Consider the following 15678-nt stretch of genomic DNA (forward strand, 5'->3'; position numbering starts at 1 on the left):
TGGCTTTTGCTCTGTGATTGGAAGCCAGTGGAGTCTTTCAGGTTGTGAAGGGACATGATCTAACTTTAGTTTTTGACGAGATGACTCTGGTTGCTGTTTTGAGAACAGACTGAGGGGGGAGCATGAACTGAGGTGGGGAAGGCAGTCAGGGCATTACTGCAGAAAGCCGGGGGCAAGATGGTGGTGAGGAGACATGGTGAGGAATGGTAACTGTGGATGACAGTGACCAAGACTGTGCCAACTTTGTCTCCAAGCCACTGGAATGACCTCTCTGTTCAAGTCACTGACATTCCTGCTCTCACATGTCCTGTTCTCCTCCAGGGAGTTCACTTAGACTGCTTTGTGTTCTCTACTCCCCCCTCATGAGTGGTCAGGGCACCCTCTCAGATTCTGGGTGACAATCCTGCATTCCTTCCTTTGGGGTTGAGGTCCCATCCAAGAGGACAGTACTGATCCATGGTGAGTACAAACACACAACTCCCTTCTGGGAGCCTGGGAGGCTGGGAAGGGGTGGAACCCAGTAGAGAGAGAGAGGCCACAGCCACAGGGTGGTGCTGACAGAGGTCAGCTACTTTAGACAACATATCTGGATTCCAAAGAGATCTTGGGGGGCTGGGGCTGTATAAACTGTTTTTTATTGTTGTTGTTGTTTACAAGAAGAAACTTAACAGGAACAATTGGAAATTCCTACTTATGGGTTCTCAAATCCCCAACTGTAAGTGTAGAAAGGAAAAGACACAGTTTCATAGTAAATAATAGCCATGACATCATCATCAGCAAGAACAATTATTACCCGGGCACTGGCAGGAGGAGGAAAAGTGTGGAGTTGTTCAATGGGTATAAGGTCTCAGGTGTAAAGTCTCAGGTGTTCAAAATGAATAAGTCCCCAAGATCTTTTATACAACGTTGTGCACACAGTTAACAAAACTGCATCGTGCGCTTAAAAATTTGCTTAGAGGGTAGATCTCATTGAAGTGTTCTTACCACATAAAAAAGGGACAATTTTTTTAAAAAAGGGACCATTTAAAAAAAAAAAAGATTTTATTTTTAAGTAATCTTTACACCCAACATGAGACTTGAACTCACAACCCCAAGATCAAGAGTTGTACCCTCCTCCAACTGACTCAGCCCGGCGCCCCCCCAAAAGGGGCTATTTTTTTTTTAAAGATTTCATTTATTTGACAGAGAGAGAGACCGTGAACAAGCAGAGGGAATGGGAGGGGGAGAAGCAGGCCTCCCTCTGAGCAGGGAGTCCGATGCGGGGCTCGATCCCAGGACCCCAGGACCATGACCCGAGCCGAAGGCAGACACTTAACTGACTGAGACACCGAGGCACCCCTAAAAGGGGCTGTTTTTTTTTTAAAAGATTTTATTTATTTATTTGAGAGAGAGAGCACACACAAGTGAGGAGGCAGAGGGAAAGAGAGAGGGAGAAGCAGACTCTGTGCCGAGCAGGGAGCCCGACACTCACATGGGGCTCAATCTCAGGACCCCAGGATCATGACCTGAGCCAAAGGCAGATGCTTAACCAACTGAGCCACCCAGGTGCCCCAAGAGGGGCCATTTTTGAGAAATTGGGGGAAATGGAATATGTGCAAAAGATCACATTAAGAAGTTATTATAATTTTGAGAGTATGAAAATGGTGTTGTGGAAAGGACTTTATTTGTGAGAGGTCAAAATAGATGAAGAAAATATGGCCAAATGTTAACAACGGTTAAAGTCTGGTGATGAGCATGTGGAAGTTCAGTATACTGTGCTTTCCACTCGTCTGTATGTTTTGTCTAAAAATTAAAAGGAATAAGTCTAAAAATTAAAAGGAATGAGAATAATGATTTTTTTAATGAGCATCTGCCATGGGCTAGGTGCTTTAAGTCTATTTTTTCTTTTTCTTTTTTGTAATGATTGTTTTAATTTTTTATTTTGAAATCATTGTAGATTTGCAGGAAGTTGCATAAATAGTACAGAGAGAGTACTGAAAGTAAAATCTTACATAACTATATGCAATATCAGAGCCAAGAAATTGACACTGGAACAATGGTATGTGTAGTTCTATGACATCTTATCACATGCTTAGATTTATATAAACACCTCCACAATCAGGATGCATAACCACCCCATCACCACAAAGATCTCCCTTGTTCTACCCCTTTATGGGCACACCTCCTCCCTAACCTTAATGCTGGGCAACCATTAATCTCTTTGTCTCTAAAATTTCGTCATCTTGAGAACATTATTCAAATAGAATTGCACAGTGTGTAACCTTTTGCAATACCTAATAAAAATCCCATCAAGGAAGTAGATTATTCTTGTCAGAACCCATCTCCTTTTCCCATACAATTTCTTAATATTCCATAATGTGTTGACTATATTATCAAAAGCTAAAACCAGGGGTGCCTGGCTGGCTCAGTCAGTTAAGTTTCTGCCTTCGGCTCAGGTCATGATCCTTGTGTCCTGGGGTCAAGTGCCACATTGGGCTCCCTGCTCAGAGGGGAGCCTGCTTCTCCCTCTGCCTGCTGCTCCCCCTGCTTGTACTCTTTCTTTCCGTCAAATAAATATATAAAATCTTAAAAAAAAAGCAAAAACCAGTACAGCAACATGTGTCCACTAAAACACATGTACAATAATATTTACAGCAGCATTGTCATAATAGCCCCAAACTGGAAACAATCCAAAAATCTATCAACAGGTGAAATGATAAATGAATTGTGACTTATTCATACAAACACTAGACAGCAATAAAAAAGAATAAATGACAGATACACACAACAACGTAGATGAAACGCTACGGACAGTACATTGAGCTAAAGAAGTCGGGCACAAACCAGCAAATAATGTATAACTCCATTTACATGAAGTTCAGAAGTAGTCAAAATTAACTGAGGGCAATAGAAGTCAGAATAGTGGTTAACCAAGGGTAATGACTGGGAAGGAACCCAAGATAACTTTTGAGGGTGTTGGAAATAGATTGTATTTTGATCTGAGTGGTGGTTATAAGAATGAATATATGTATATATATATTTTTAAAGATTTTATTGATATATTTATTTGACAGGCAGAGATCAAAAAGTAGGCAGAGAGGCAGGCAGAGAGAGAGAGGTGGAAGCAGGCTCCCTGCTGAGCAGAGAGCCCTATGCGGGGCTCAATCCCAGGTCCCTGGGATCATGACCTGAGCTGAAGGCAGAGGCTTTAACCCACTGAGCCACCGAGGCGCCCCTGAATATATATTTTTAAATTAAAGTTAAGTTTAAAAAATTTTAAGCTTAAGTTTCATGTATTTTAGTCAAAATGTTATACCTTAATTTTATTGAGAAAAGTTTTTTTTTTTTTTTTAAGATTTTATTTATTTATTTGACAGAGACAGTGACAGAGGGAATACAAGCAGGCGGACTGGGGGAGGGAGAAGCCGACTTCCCGCTGAGCAGGGAGCCCTGACCTGAGCAGAAGGGAGGAGCTTAAGGACTGAGCGACCAGGCACCCCTGAGGAAAGGTTTTTAAGTAACCTCAATACCTAAGGTGGGGCTCGAATTCAGAAAGAGGTTGGGGGCTGTGGATAAAGAGTTGTGTGCTGTACTGAGCCAGCCAGGGGCCCCTGCTATACCTTTTTTCCAGATTTTATTTGTTTATTTGGGAGAGAGAGAGAGAAAAAATGAGCTCAAGTGCACACTCAGGAAGGGGGGGTGGGTGGAGGGAGAGAATCTCAAGGGGATCCTGCACTGAGCCGGGAGCCAAGGCAGGATTCTATCTCACCACGCTGAGATCATGACCTGAGTGGAAAACCGACAGTCCCACGCCTAACTGACTGAGCCACCCAGGCACCCCTACCTTAATTTTATAGTCTGGGGGCACAGGGCTTGAGAAAGATGAGTCTTTAGAGCAGAACTAAGGGCCAGAATTTAAAATCTTGACTTTCTTAGGCAATTAGGAAAGCATATAGTGACCAACCAGCCCACCTTCGCCAATGGGCATGTATTCTTGCACCATTAATTTACATGTCCTAAACCTCGTTTACCGGGAAATCCCTTGAAAAATCAAAGGATTGGGGTGGGTTTTTGTGGTGCAGGGGTGCAGATCGAGGAACACATGAAGTCTGGTAAGATGAAAAGAGTTCACAAGTATTTTCTTCCTCCCTCGCTCAAATACACTAAGTTATCTCTTGTGGCAGCCAAAATCACTCCTATCCATCTCTTTATGGTCCAGGGCGTTTAACAGAAGAAGCTGCATAAAACAGACTATACGTATCTCATTTTTCTGTGAGCCGGAACCGTGCCTCGCTTCTCTGCAACCCCAGGGAAAGCTTAGGACCTACATGCCCCTGTATATGCACAGTCCCCTGGAGCACTGGCTCTCAAACCTGGCTGCACAAAGAAATCACCTAAGGAACTGAAACATTTACTGATGCCTGGGTATTACTCTTTAATTGGTATGAAATGAAGGACGAACATCGGGATATTTTAAAGCGTCCCAGGTGACCTTAATTCGCAGCACAAACAGAACTGCTCTTTAGGGGAGTCCTTCCTTCTCCGCGCCAGTTTGCGCTGGGGCGTGAACTCTCCAAGGGTGGGAGCGAGGTTCACCGAGCTCGGCCCTCTACCCCTTCCCACAAAACAGTTAAACTCCAATCTCTCAGCGATAACCCGGGGGACTTGACAGCCGGGCTGCAGGCGCTCTGCACTCCGCCCAAGCCTCTATGGTATTTTGGCGTCCTCTCTAGCACATGCAAGGCGTCTTTGTCTTCAGCCGCTGCCGGCGGCTCCCTCTCTATGGTAGCCGATTGCCCGTCCGCCTCTTTGGTACTTCATTCCGGAAGCGAGTCCTATCATGGAGGAGGCGGGACTTCCTCCCGGAAGTGACCCACGTGCTTCCGCCTTAGCCTACCTGGTCGCACGGTGAGTTTCGAGTGTTTGCCCGAAGTTGGGGACACTGCGGGCATTGTGACAGGCCGCGGGCCGTGGTAAGTGACCTCTCTCCTCAAGGTGACCCTGATGATGGAGCCGCCATTTCAGAGGTGCAGGCCCTAGACCGGGACCTTTGCATCTTAGCTCCGCGTGTTTTCGAATTCCCAGGGCCCTGGAGGTTCAGGTCCGCGGTTTAGTGTTCCTCGCCGGTCTCTAGATTTTCTCCTGGGTAGAAGTGACCAGGAGGCACTGGGCCGCCAGGGCTCGATTTCCAGCCGCTCCACTGACATGTGACCTTGGGCTACGCAGTGTTCCCTTTCTGGGCCTCAGTTTCCACGTCTGTGAGATGGGGTGGTTGAGCGCACAGAGGTCAGTGACCGGTGCCAGCCGCATGTCTTACGATTCCCCCGCATCCTCCACCCCCTTGGGATGGGAAATGGAACGGGCCGGGTGGAAGCTGACGGTGGTGTCTGCTTCCAGGACTAGGAGGCCAGAAGGAGCTCTTTTCCACGGTGCAGGGCTGAGATGGATCCGCTCAGGGCCCAGCAGCTGGCTGCGGAGCTGGAGGTAGAGATGATGGCTGATATGTACAACAGGTAAGGGCCCACAGTGCGCCCCCTTGTCTTTGAGAATGATCCTAGGTCACCCTCTCTGGGTTGCCTTTCGGAGGGTACCCGCCCGCACCTGCACTCCTCCTGGTTGAGGGCTAGTGCAGATGCAGTATGGGGTCACTAGAACAAGTTGGACGTCTAGATTGGGATGCAAGTAGCTGAGCAGAAAGAGAAGCACCAGTCCAAGCTCTGGTCAGGTTCCAGGAACAGTTGAGCATTTGCGTTTGTGCCAAAAAGCACGTAGCCCACTTAGTAGTTAACATTTCTTAAATTCTTACTCCGTCTCAGGCACACGCTGAGCGGTTTACATGCCTTAAACTTTTTTAAGCTTCAGAGTGATCGACTGGGTCAATTTTAGTTGTCCCATTCTAAGGTGAGGACACTGAGGCTTCTAGAGGTTAAGTAACTTTCCCAGGGCTCACAGCTGGTCAATAGCAATGTCAGGACCAGTACCTCAGTCCAACTCCAAGCTAGTGCCCACAACCATTTGGCAGATTTGGGAACAAATTGTAACTGCTCTAGTCACCCCTGGTTTGGCCTAGGGCAGGTTACTTGGACTGTTTGGTGGTTTCCCCAGCTATAAAATGGAGGTAGGGACGCCTGGGTGGCTCAGTTGGTTGTTCAGTGCATGTTGTGATCTCAGGATCTCAGGATCAAGCCCCACCTTGGGTTCTGTGCTCATCAGGGAGCCTTCTTGAGATTCTCCCTCTGCCTCTTCCCTGTGCAGCCGCACACTCATGCCCCCGCACATGTTTTCTCTCTCCCTGTCAAAGAAATAAATAATAATAAATCTTTCTAAAAATAAAGTGGACATAGTAATGGTACCTACCTTGTGGAGACATTGTAGATGTTATGTGTAGAAACGTATGACAAGCTCTTGTATTAAGCCCAATACAGAGTAAGTAGCCCACACCTGTTTGCTGTTTTTATTGCCTTAAGCCCCCTGTATTTTCTCTTGATGGTTTATCTTGGAGGCTATATATTAGAATACTTCCAAACATTTTTTTTTTAAGATTTTTATTTATTTATGACAGATTGTGAGAGGGGGAACACAAGCACGGGAGAGCTGGAGAGGGAGAAGAAGGCTCCCCAGCCTGATATAGGACTTGATCCTGGGATGCTGGGACCATGACCTGAGCCGAAGGCAGATGCCCAATGACCGAGCCACCCAGACACTCCACTTCCAAATATTTTAAATAATTTTAAAATGCAAGCCGTGAGGTCAGACCCTGGGGGTTCGTATCCCGGCTTTACATGGTTCTGAGGCTCTCCATGCTATAATTTCCTTATCTGTGAAATGGGGATAATGATTGTGCCTACGTCATAGGGTTATTGTAACGACTGCATGACAAGCCGTGTCAAGCACTTAGCATGATGCCTGGAACATAGCCAGTACTCAACTAATGGTTCCTATTTAAATAACCCTGGGCTCAGATAGGCGAACATTCTCAAGGACACTTCAGTACAGTTGAGATGTGAACTGAGGTTTTTACACTGCCTTCCTGGAAGGTGAAATCAGCACAGCAGGACAGGAATGATGGAGAGATCCTGGTATGCTTCCGGATGCTGCTGACCTGACCTTGCCCTTGCTCCCTGCCCAGAATGACCAGTGCCTGCCACCGGAAGTGTGTGCCTCCCCACTACAAGGAAGCAGAACTGTCCAAGGGCGAGTCTGTGTGCCTGGACCGCTGTGTCTCCAAGTACCTGGACATCCACGAGCGGATGGGCAAGAAGCTGACGGAGTTGTCTCTGCAGGATGAAGAGCTGATGAAGAGGGTGCAGCAGAGCGCCGGGCCTGTGTGAGGCCCCAGACAGTGTACACCCCAAGGTGCGCCCTGCCCCTCCCACTTGTCCAATAAAAGTGCCCCCATTGGGTGTCAGCTGTGACAGCTGCTGGGCCTCGGCTCCCTCGGGAGAGCCTCCAGGAGCCCAGAGGATGGTAGAGCTACTCTCCTGCTCGAAGAGGGGAATTTGTCACACTGCGACGTGACTGTCTGTGTACGTGGATGTGTGTGTAGATATATATTAAAACAGGTTTGTTGACACCAGCTACACGGAAAGCAGTGTGCCTGGCACTTGCAAGCAGAGGCGGCAGCCGCAGCCTCTACCAGCAGAGGGGGTCTCATGTGTTTCAAGGCATAGACTGCTGCCATGTTCTGGGTTATACGCCAGGGCAGCTGCTTGCCGCGTGACCCTGAACATGTCACTTTACTGTGCTTTAGCTTCCTCGTCTGTGGAATGGGGATAACCACAGGGCTGTGGCGAGGATTAAATGGTTTAACATGTGTCCAGCACGTGGCGTAATGACTGGGACATAGGAAGTGCTCTGTAGATACGAGCTGTATACACGTGTTTAAATAACAACCCAAAATTTAAATGGAGTCAGGCAGGCATTTTTCCAGATGAAAGGGAATAGAGGAGTGAGTGAATGGGAGATGGGAAGGAAGATTTGAGAAGGAAGTAGCCAACGCCTGGGTTCTAAGTGGCAGTATCGAAACATGTGACAGGGCCAGCTTCATGTGTGGTGTGAGTGATCCAGGGAGGGGACTGAGCGAAAATGCTGCCGTTCACCGTTCACCCGGAACAGGGACTGCGCTCCTCACTCTTCATACAATATCCCATCCAGCTCTTTCCGCCATCTTTCTGGGCTGCCATGATGGTGCACACGAGTGTCCTGCCAGATGTTCGCAAGAGCGTTAATGCTGAAAAAGAGAGGCAAACGCCATGTTCTTATTAGGCCATGCCCCAGAGTCCTCGTCTGGTTTCTGTGAAGATGAAGCATGGTTACCTTGGTGAATCTGAGATCACTGATGATCACAGAGGCTTGTGAACCTCATGGGCAGGTTAAACAAGCGTGGAGGGATCAGCCCCACATTTGATGTACAGCTCAAAGATCTAGGAAAATGGTGGAATAATCTTCCATCCTGCCAGTTTGGTTTCATTGTATTGACAGTCTCAGCTGGCATTGTGGCTCGTGGAGAAACAAGATGAGAACACATGGGAGGGAAAATCCTGGGGTTCCTTTTCTCCGGGTGTAACGCGTGCAGAGAAAACACCTCAGTGGGGGAGAAGAGTCTGATGTAATCCACTCAGCTGGGCTAAGGGGCCCTATTAGACAGTGGAGGCCCAGAGCCCTGGTTGCTTGTGGGAGGTCTCACGAGAGGAGTGAGGGCTGACTGCTGCTCTTGCTGTCTCCCTGAGGAGACCACTGCCCCGAGTTCCTGAGTGTCCTGGAGAGCTGTGCACCTTTCAGAATGTGTGGCTCACTCCCTCCAGGTGGGATTTTGGTTGATGTCAATGCCACTGTGGCAGTAGTGCCTTCATAGCAGAGAGGTGGATGTGGGGAAAGAACCTCACCAGGTCACTGGGCATGGGGTAAAGGAAGCACTAGAAGCAGAGAGTTTGGAGCTTAGAAGTGCAGGCCAAGGGACTCGGGTGGCTCAGTCGGCTGAGCATCTGACTCTTGACTCTTGATTTTAGCTCAGGTCACGATCTTAGGGTTGTGAGGTCAAGAGGTCAAGCCCTGCCTTGGACCATGTGCAGGGGGAGGGGTTGTGGAGGGGGGAAGGGAGGCTCTGGAGGAGTCCGCTTAGGATTCTTCCTCTTCCTCTGCTCCTCCTTCACCTCTCTCTCCCTCTGTTTAAAAGAAAAAAGGGGAGGGGCGCCTGGGTGGCTCAGTGGGTTAAAACCTCTGCCTTCGGCTCAGGTCGTGATCCCAGGGTCCTGGGATCAGGCCCCACTTGGGGCTCTCTGCTCAGCAGGGAGCCTGCTTCCACCTCTCTCTGCCTGCCTCTCTGCCTACTTGTGATTTCTGCCAAATAAATAAAATCTTGGGGGGAAAAAAAAAGTGCAAGCCCAAGCCAAACCGTCTGTGGTGGAATTTTCTAGCTGTGTGATCATGGGTGAGACATTTACCTGCTGTGTGCCTCAATTTCCCCATCCATAACATGGTAATAGTGGTACCCACCTCCTTGAATGAATGGTGTGAAAATGGAAAGTGTTCATAACTGCAACACTTAGGAAAGTGCCTGCCTCTGTCAGATTAAGTGCTCGGTAATGTTAGCTTGTGTGTTTGTTATTGCTGAGTTTGGTGTGAGAAGACCCTGGGCAAACTTAAGCCATGTGCACTGACCTAGTGGCCTGCAGAAGGCGAAGGCTCCTTTCTAGTACCGAAGTGCAAGTGTGGGTCGACAGGTGGCGCTGTCTGCTTGCAGGAGCAGCCTGGCAGCGGGCAAGTTTGCCTCCGTGCAGGCGTCCTGAGAGGGAGAAGGGAGGGGTGAGAAAGATAGATGTGGTGCCTGCCCGCAGGTTTAGCAAGGAACATCAAAAATTCTGAGAGCGCATAGCGGGAACATCTAGAAGGGTGGCAGGAGCAGAGAGAAGAGGTTCCAGCTGGAGGGAATAGTACTTGCAAAGGCTTTGAAGTGGCAGAAAGTGTGGAGCGTTCAAGAAACAGCTTCAGTGCGCCTGGAGTGCCGAGTGTGAAGGGAGGTGGTGGTGAGAGATGAGCCTTGGGGGCTGGGCAGGCAGAGCTCCAAAAGAGCCTTGAGGAGCTGCGTTAAGGAGTTTGGATCTTCTCCTGCCGAGGGCAGCAGCAGAGCGTTGGAGGATGTAAACCCTGGCAGCGAAAGATCTGCTTTCCCGGCTGCCCGCTGGGTGGGTAGTGGAAGATGGCGGGAGGTACCAGTGAAGGGGAGAGGTGCCAGGGAGCCCGTGAGAACAGCTGTTCAGTTGCCTGGTGTGCTAAGAAGTGTATCACTTCGGTTAATCCTTGTAACAACTTGCAGGCGGGTACAGTTATTCTCACTTAGCAGATGAAGAAGCTGAACTCTGAAAAGGTAGTTAACTTGCTGAAGGTCACGCAACAGGCAAGGGACAGAGGCAGGGGTTCAGCTTATTCAGACAGCAGAGCCCACTTTTAACTGTTGCTCTAGAATTCGGGGGGTAGGGGGCATGGTCTCTCAAGAGGTACACGTCAGCAATTTCATACTTCATTCAACAATATTTATTATCGGCTGCTCCATGCAAAGAGCCACAAAAGGTATCCAAAGTGCATTTGCTCTGTCCTGGCTCTCATGAATATTGTGGGGAGCTGGAGGGGGTACAGGAGAGATGGGACACACATACAAAGGGTGGCAGAATAGGTTAGGCTCTTTCTGCCATAAAGCGGAGTCCAAAATTCCTAATCCTAATGTATTTTTGCTAGGTTATCATTTTTAAAATCAGGAAATGTCTCAAAAATCTGGATTTGACCTTTTTTTTTTCCTAAGATTCATTTATTTGACAGTGAAAGAGATAGAGAGGGAACACTAGCAGGAGGAGTGGAAGAGGGAGAAGCAGGCCTCCCACGGAGGAGAAGGGAGCTCCATGTGGGACTCAATCCCGGGACCCGGGGATCGTGATCTGAGCCAAAGGCAGACATTTAACCACTGGGCCACCCCGGTGCCCCTGCGTTTGACTTCTTTTGAAAGTTTAAAGTATCAGTCAGCCTCCATTTCTGCTTGGGAGCGGCCAAGGAAGAGCAGCGAAACTCCCATTGCTGATTTCTTTCCTCATCCTCTGCTTGGCCAGTAGGCCATTTGGTCCTAACCTGCCCTGGGCTTCAGGTGAGCCGGATGCTACATGAGAAAACATGTCGATGTCCAGGGATAGGCAGGCTCTAGGTGGCTCCCAGTGGTCCTGCCCCCAGCCAGGCGTTCCTGGTACAGTCTGCTTCCCCTGAGTGTGCACTAGACCTACAGACTTGCTTCTAATAAACACCACAGCAGAGGTGACAGGATGCCCCTTCCGAGGTTAAGGTACAAGAGATTGGAATGGCCATCTTGTTAGTGGTCTCTCTCCTCTTGCTTACCACGAGGAAGCCAGCTTATATTTTGTGAGTGGCCCTTTGAAGGGGCCTGTGTGGAAGGAACTGAGGGCAGCCTCGAATCGGCGAGGAACTCAGTCCCACCGACAGCCCCGTGATTGCTTCTGCTTCTCCAGATGACCGCAGCCCCTGCTGACACTTCCCAGCTCTGCGAGCCACCTTGGAAGCAGAGGATCCCCCTGAACTGCACCCTGACTCTGACCTACAGAAACCAAGATAATGAATGTTGTTTGAAGCAATTACGTTGCGGGATAATTTGTTATGTAACCATCTCTAACCAACACCTGGACAGATCTTACAACTACTACAGTAGTCGGAGATTATGATCTTTTCTACACCTCAACCCAGCATGGGCCAGGCCCCATTCCAGGCCTTTGGGACACATCACTGTACAAAACATAAAGATCCCTGTCCTCTTGGAACATGTATGCAAGTGGGGAGAGTTCTGCATAGTAGAAGTCTGGGGTAGCAGTGCTGTTTTGAAGGAGAGAGCATTTTCAGTTCCTGGGGAGAGGTTTTTAACTGCTTTTAGGTCTCAAACCCCTCATGAAACTCCAATAGACGCCATGGATGGTTCTTTAGAAATATGTACATGCACATAGAATTTTGCATACAATTTTAGGGATCATCATAAAAATGTGGGCTGACCGGAGGGGAGTTTTGTGATGAGCGTTATTTTAAGTGTTGGGACAAAGAGAAACAAGATTGAAAAATTGAATGGGGAGACATACTAAAGTCAGTTGGCTTTTGCAGTTGTGGTAAGTGCCACAGGAGATGTTCTGGAGCTATAGAGAGGAATGTGTCCCCAAGTCTGGGTGCTCAGAGAAAGATATCTCCCAGAACAGGGTAGGTAAGTGAGATTTGAAGGATGAGTGGAATTTGGCCGGCAGGGGGCAGGTAGGTGGTAGGTTCTGTGTTAAGTGCCAGGAGGGTCCCCGCCCTCCGGCACACACAGTCCATTGGACGAAACACACATCTTGATGAGTCTCCTCAAAAGGAAACTCAAATATATAGATCACATAGCAAGGGGATTTATTGCTGGAATCAGGCAGGGAGACTTCTTCCCCCAGAAAGTGACCATTAAGCCATAATCTGAAGGATTAGTTAGATAGGATCAGGCAGGGGAATGTTCCAGGCCCAGGAGAAACTTGAGATGGGAGAACATGGGGTGTTAATGGGCTTGGAGAGGTCACCATGGTGAAAGCATAGAGAAGAGAGAGACCAGAGGGAGGCTGGGGCTGCAGATGGGGCCCAGACGAACTTGGGGTCACTGTCGGGAGTTTGTATATTCGCCCAAGGGTCATGGGAAGCTTGTGAGGGGAGGAGTCTGATCAAATCCCTGTTTCCAGAAGATCATTCTGACTGGACCATGGGGTCATGTGCACAGGTGGAATCAGGCCAGGTTGAGAGGGGCGCCCGGCTGGCTCAGTTGGTGGAGCATGTGGCTCTTGATTTGAGGGCTGTGAGTTCGAGCCCCATGTTGGGTGTAGAGATGACTTAAAAATAAAATCTTAAGAAAAAAAAAAAAAGCCAGATTGAAAGGATTGCGGGAGTGCAGGTGTAGCTGCTGATAACCTAGCTTCAGGATGACAGTAGATGAAGACGAGACATCTTTAACGATAGGGTCCATAGGCTCTCTAGTAGGTTGGATGTGGAAGATGAGGCAGGGAGCAAGTCAGGTAACTCCAGTTTTGTGGCTTAAGTGACCAGGTGGCAGGTGGCACTTTTACTGACACAGGCAACAACAGAGCAGAAGGGGGTTAGGGGACAAGAAGGTCCTTTGTGGTCATTATTGGGCACTTCTCATTTTAAAAAGATTTTAGGTTATATTATTTTTTTTAAAGATTTTATTTATTTGACAGAGATCACAAGTAGGCAGAGAGGCAGGCAGAGAGAGAGAGGAGGAAGCAGGCTCCCTGCCAAGCAGAGAGCCCGATGCGGGGCTCGATCCCAGGACCCTGGGATCATGATCTCAGCCGAAGGCAGAGGTTTTAAACCACTGAGCCACCCAGGCGCCCCTCATTTTAAAAAAGAAAAAAAATTTTAAGTAATCTCTATACCCAACATGGGGCTCGAACTCAGAGCCCCCAGATCAAGTGTTGCACTTGACCCACCAGCTGAGCCAGCCAGGTGCCCCCCCTGACTATTTTAGAAGATCCAACATAGCTGGATCTGTCCAGCTGCATCCTCACACCACAGTCCCCTCATTCTGCAGGCTTCATCCATTCTGGCCCTCATTCAGCATACTGACTGCCTCTGGCATCCTCTTGCCGTAGGACCTCCGTGTGCACTGTGTTCTCCTCTTGGCGGGCTGATAAATCCTACTTATTCAGACATGGGAAGCTGTCTTCAGACTACAAGCATGCTGACCTCCGGTCTCGATCAGATCCCCTCCCCAGTGATACATTCGCATGGCACCCTACGTCTCTCTTCCTTAGCACCTCCTTTGGATGCAATAACACCACCTGTGTAATCACTCGATTCCTCTATACCTCTGTCCCATTGGACTTTGCATTCTGAGGGTAAGGTCTGTATCCTACTCACCATCGAATCCCTAGTGCCCGAAACATGTGAAGGTGTGTGTGTGTTTGAGATATAAATTCCACATATCATAAAATTAAATATTTTATTTTTTAAAAGATTTCATTTATTTATTTAAGAGTGTGTGAGAGCATGAGAGAGACAGCCCATAAGCAGGGGGACGGGCAGAGGGAAAAGCAGGCTCCCCACCGAATAGGGACCCCAATGCAGGACTCTATCCCAGGACCCCCGGGATCATGATTTGAGCCAAAGGCAGTTGCCTAACTGACTGAGCTGCCCAGGCACCCAAAATTGAATATTTTAAAGATTTATATTTATTTTTTAATGTAATCTCTACACTGAACTGGGGCTCTAACTCACAACCCCAAGATCGAGAGTCGCATGCTCCCACCAACGGAACCAGTCAGGTGCCCCCTTCTCTTTTTAAAGATTAAAAAAATTTTTTGCATAATCTTAAAAGTAGATAGTTTAGTGTAAAATTCAGTGGATTTTAGTATATTCACAGAGTTGTACAACCATCACCCCTGTCTAATTGCACATTTTCGTTGCCCCAAGAAGAAATTTCACAGCCACTAGCCATCACCTCCCATTTTTCCCTCCTCCAGTTCCTGGCAACCATGAATCCACTTCTGTCTCAGTGGCTCTGCCTGTTGTGGGCATTTCATATAAGTGCAGTCACACAGTATGCGGCTTTTTGTGTCTGGCTTCTTTCACTGAGCAGTGTTTACAGGGTTCTCCCATGTGGGCACAGCATGAATTGCTATGACCAAATACAATTACACTGGAGATGAGTACACACACATTTTGTTTATCCACCGACCGATGGATGGTTGGGTGCTTGCACTCTATGGCTATTCCGAATAATGTCGCTGTGAACACTTGTGTCCAAATTTCTGTGTCTACGGCTGTTCTCAGTTCTCTGGGGTATATTCCTACAAGTGGAATTTGCTGGGTCATGGGGTAGCTCTATGCTAACTATGTGAGGAACTACCAGCCTGTTTTTCCAAAGCAGCTGCACCATTTTATTTACATTCTTCATGTAAAAGTTTATGATAACGATTTATTACACAGAAGAAATAAGTTCTGACATAGTGAACTGGATACCATTATTTCCAGCACCTAACGGACTAGAAGAGTGAGGCTCAGCAGCGTGCATGCCTTAGGCAAAATCGCACAGCTCTTCAGCTCCTCAGAGCTGTCGGCCCAGCCTTGAAGCAGGCTGCACCAGCAGGAGATCCTATATGATTGGGGTGTGTGTGTGTCAGGGAGATGGAGTTTAGGAAGGCATTACTTTTGTGGGTAGGGAGTGGGCTGAGAAATCCTATCAAGTCTGATACAGAAGTGTATCTTAGGTCTCTGCCCCCCCCCTTTTTTTTTTCCATCTGAACTATTACAGTGGCTTTAAGGTCTTTAAACTGTCCTAAGTTCTCTGTCCTTTCCAATATATTCTCCTTTCATTAAGCACACTCATTAGGCAAACTCAACCACATCCATCACCATCCTTAAAAGGAAAAGAAAAAAGAGACAAGACAAGACAATCCAGGAGCTCCTTTGGGCCATCTCACAGCCCTGGAAGTCCTTGGCCTCGAAGAGGTCATTCCAGACCGACCCCAGCTGACTCTTTCAGCTTCAGGCCCCACCACCCTTTCCTTTATTCATCAGATGTTTACCAGAGGTTCGTTACATGCCTGATGCCAGGATAACGGCAGACCTATCTCTACCACATGGTTGTGGCCCCCAAGAGATTTACAGCTCGTGGGGAGG

The 15678-nt window shown here is 48.1% G+C and overlaps 1 protein-coding gene across 2 annotated transcripts; it reads left to right on the top strand.

The window, feature by feature from the left end:
* Window positions 1–4787: 4787 nt before the first annotated feature.
* Window positions 4788–7394, top strand: TIMM10 (translocase of inner mitochondrial membrane 10). 2 transcript variants are annotated; one of them, XM_032846491.1, is made up of 3 exons: window positions 4788–4887; window positions 5377–5492; window positions 7109–7394. In XM_032846491.1, the coding sequence occupies exons 2-3, from the start codon at window positions 5422–5424 to the stop codon at window positions 7308–7310; spliced, it is 273 nt and encodes a 90-aa protein (XP_032702382.1). In that variant the 5' UTR covers window positions 4788–4887; window positions 5377–5421; the 3' UTR covers window positions 7311–7394. The 2 variants fall into 2 exon arrangements, with proteins under 2 accessions (XP_032702382.1, XP_032702381.1); XM_032846490.1 differs by having other exon boundaries at window positions 4821–4952.
* The last annotated feature ends 8284 nt before the right edge of the window (window positions 7395–15678 follow it).

Source organism: Lontra canadensis, unplaced genomic scaffold (genome assembly GCF_010015895.1).
Source record: "Lontra canadensis isolate GAN:19392208 unplaced genomic scaffold, GSC_riverotter_1.0 scaffold176, whole genome shotgun sequence".
NCBI lineage: Eukaryota > Metazoa > Chordata > Mammalia > Carnivora > Mustelidae > Lontra > Lontra canadensis.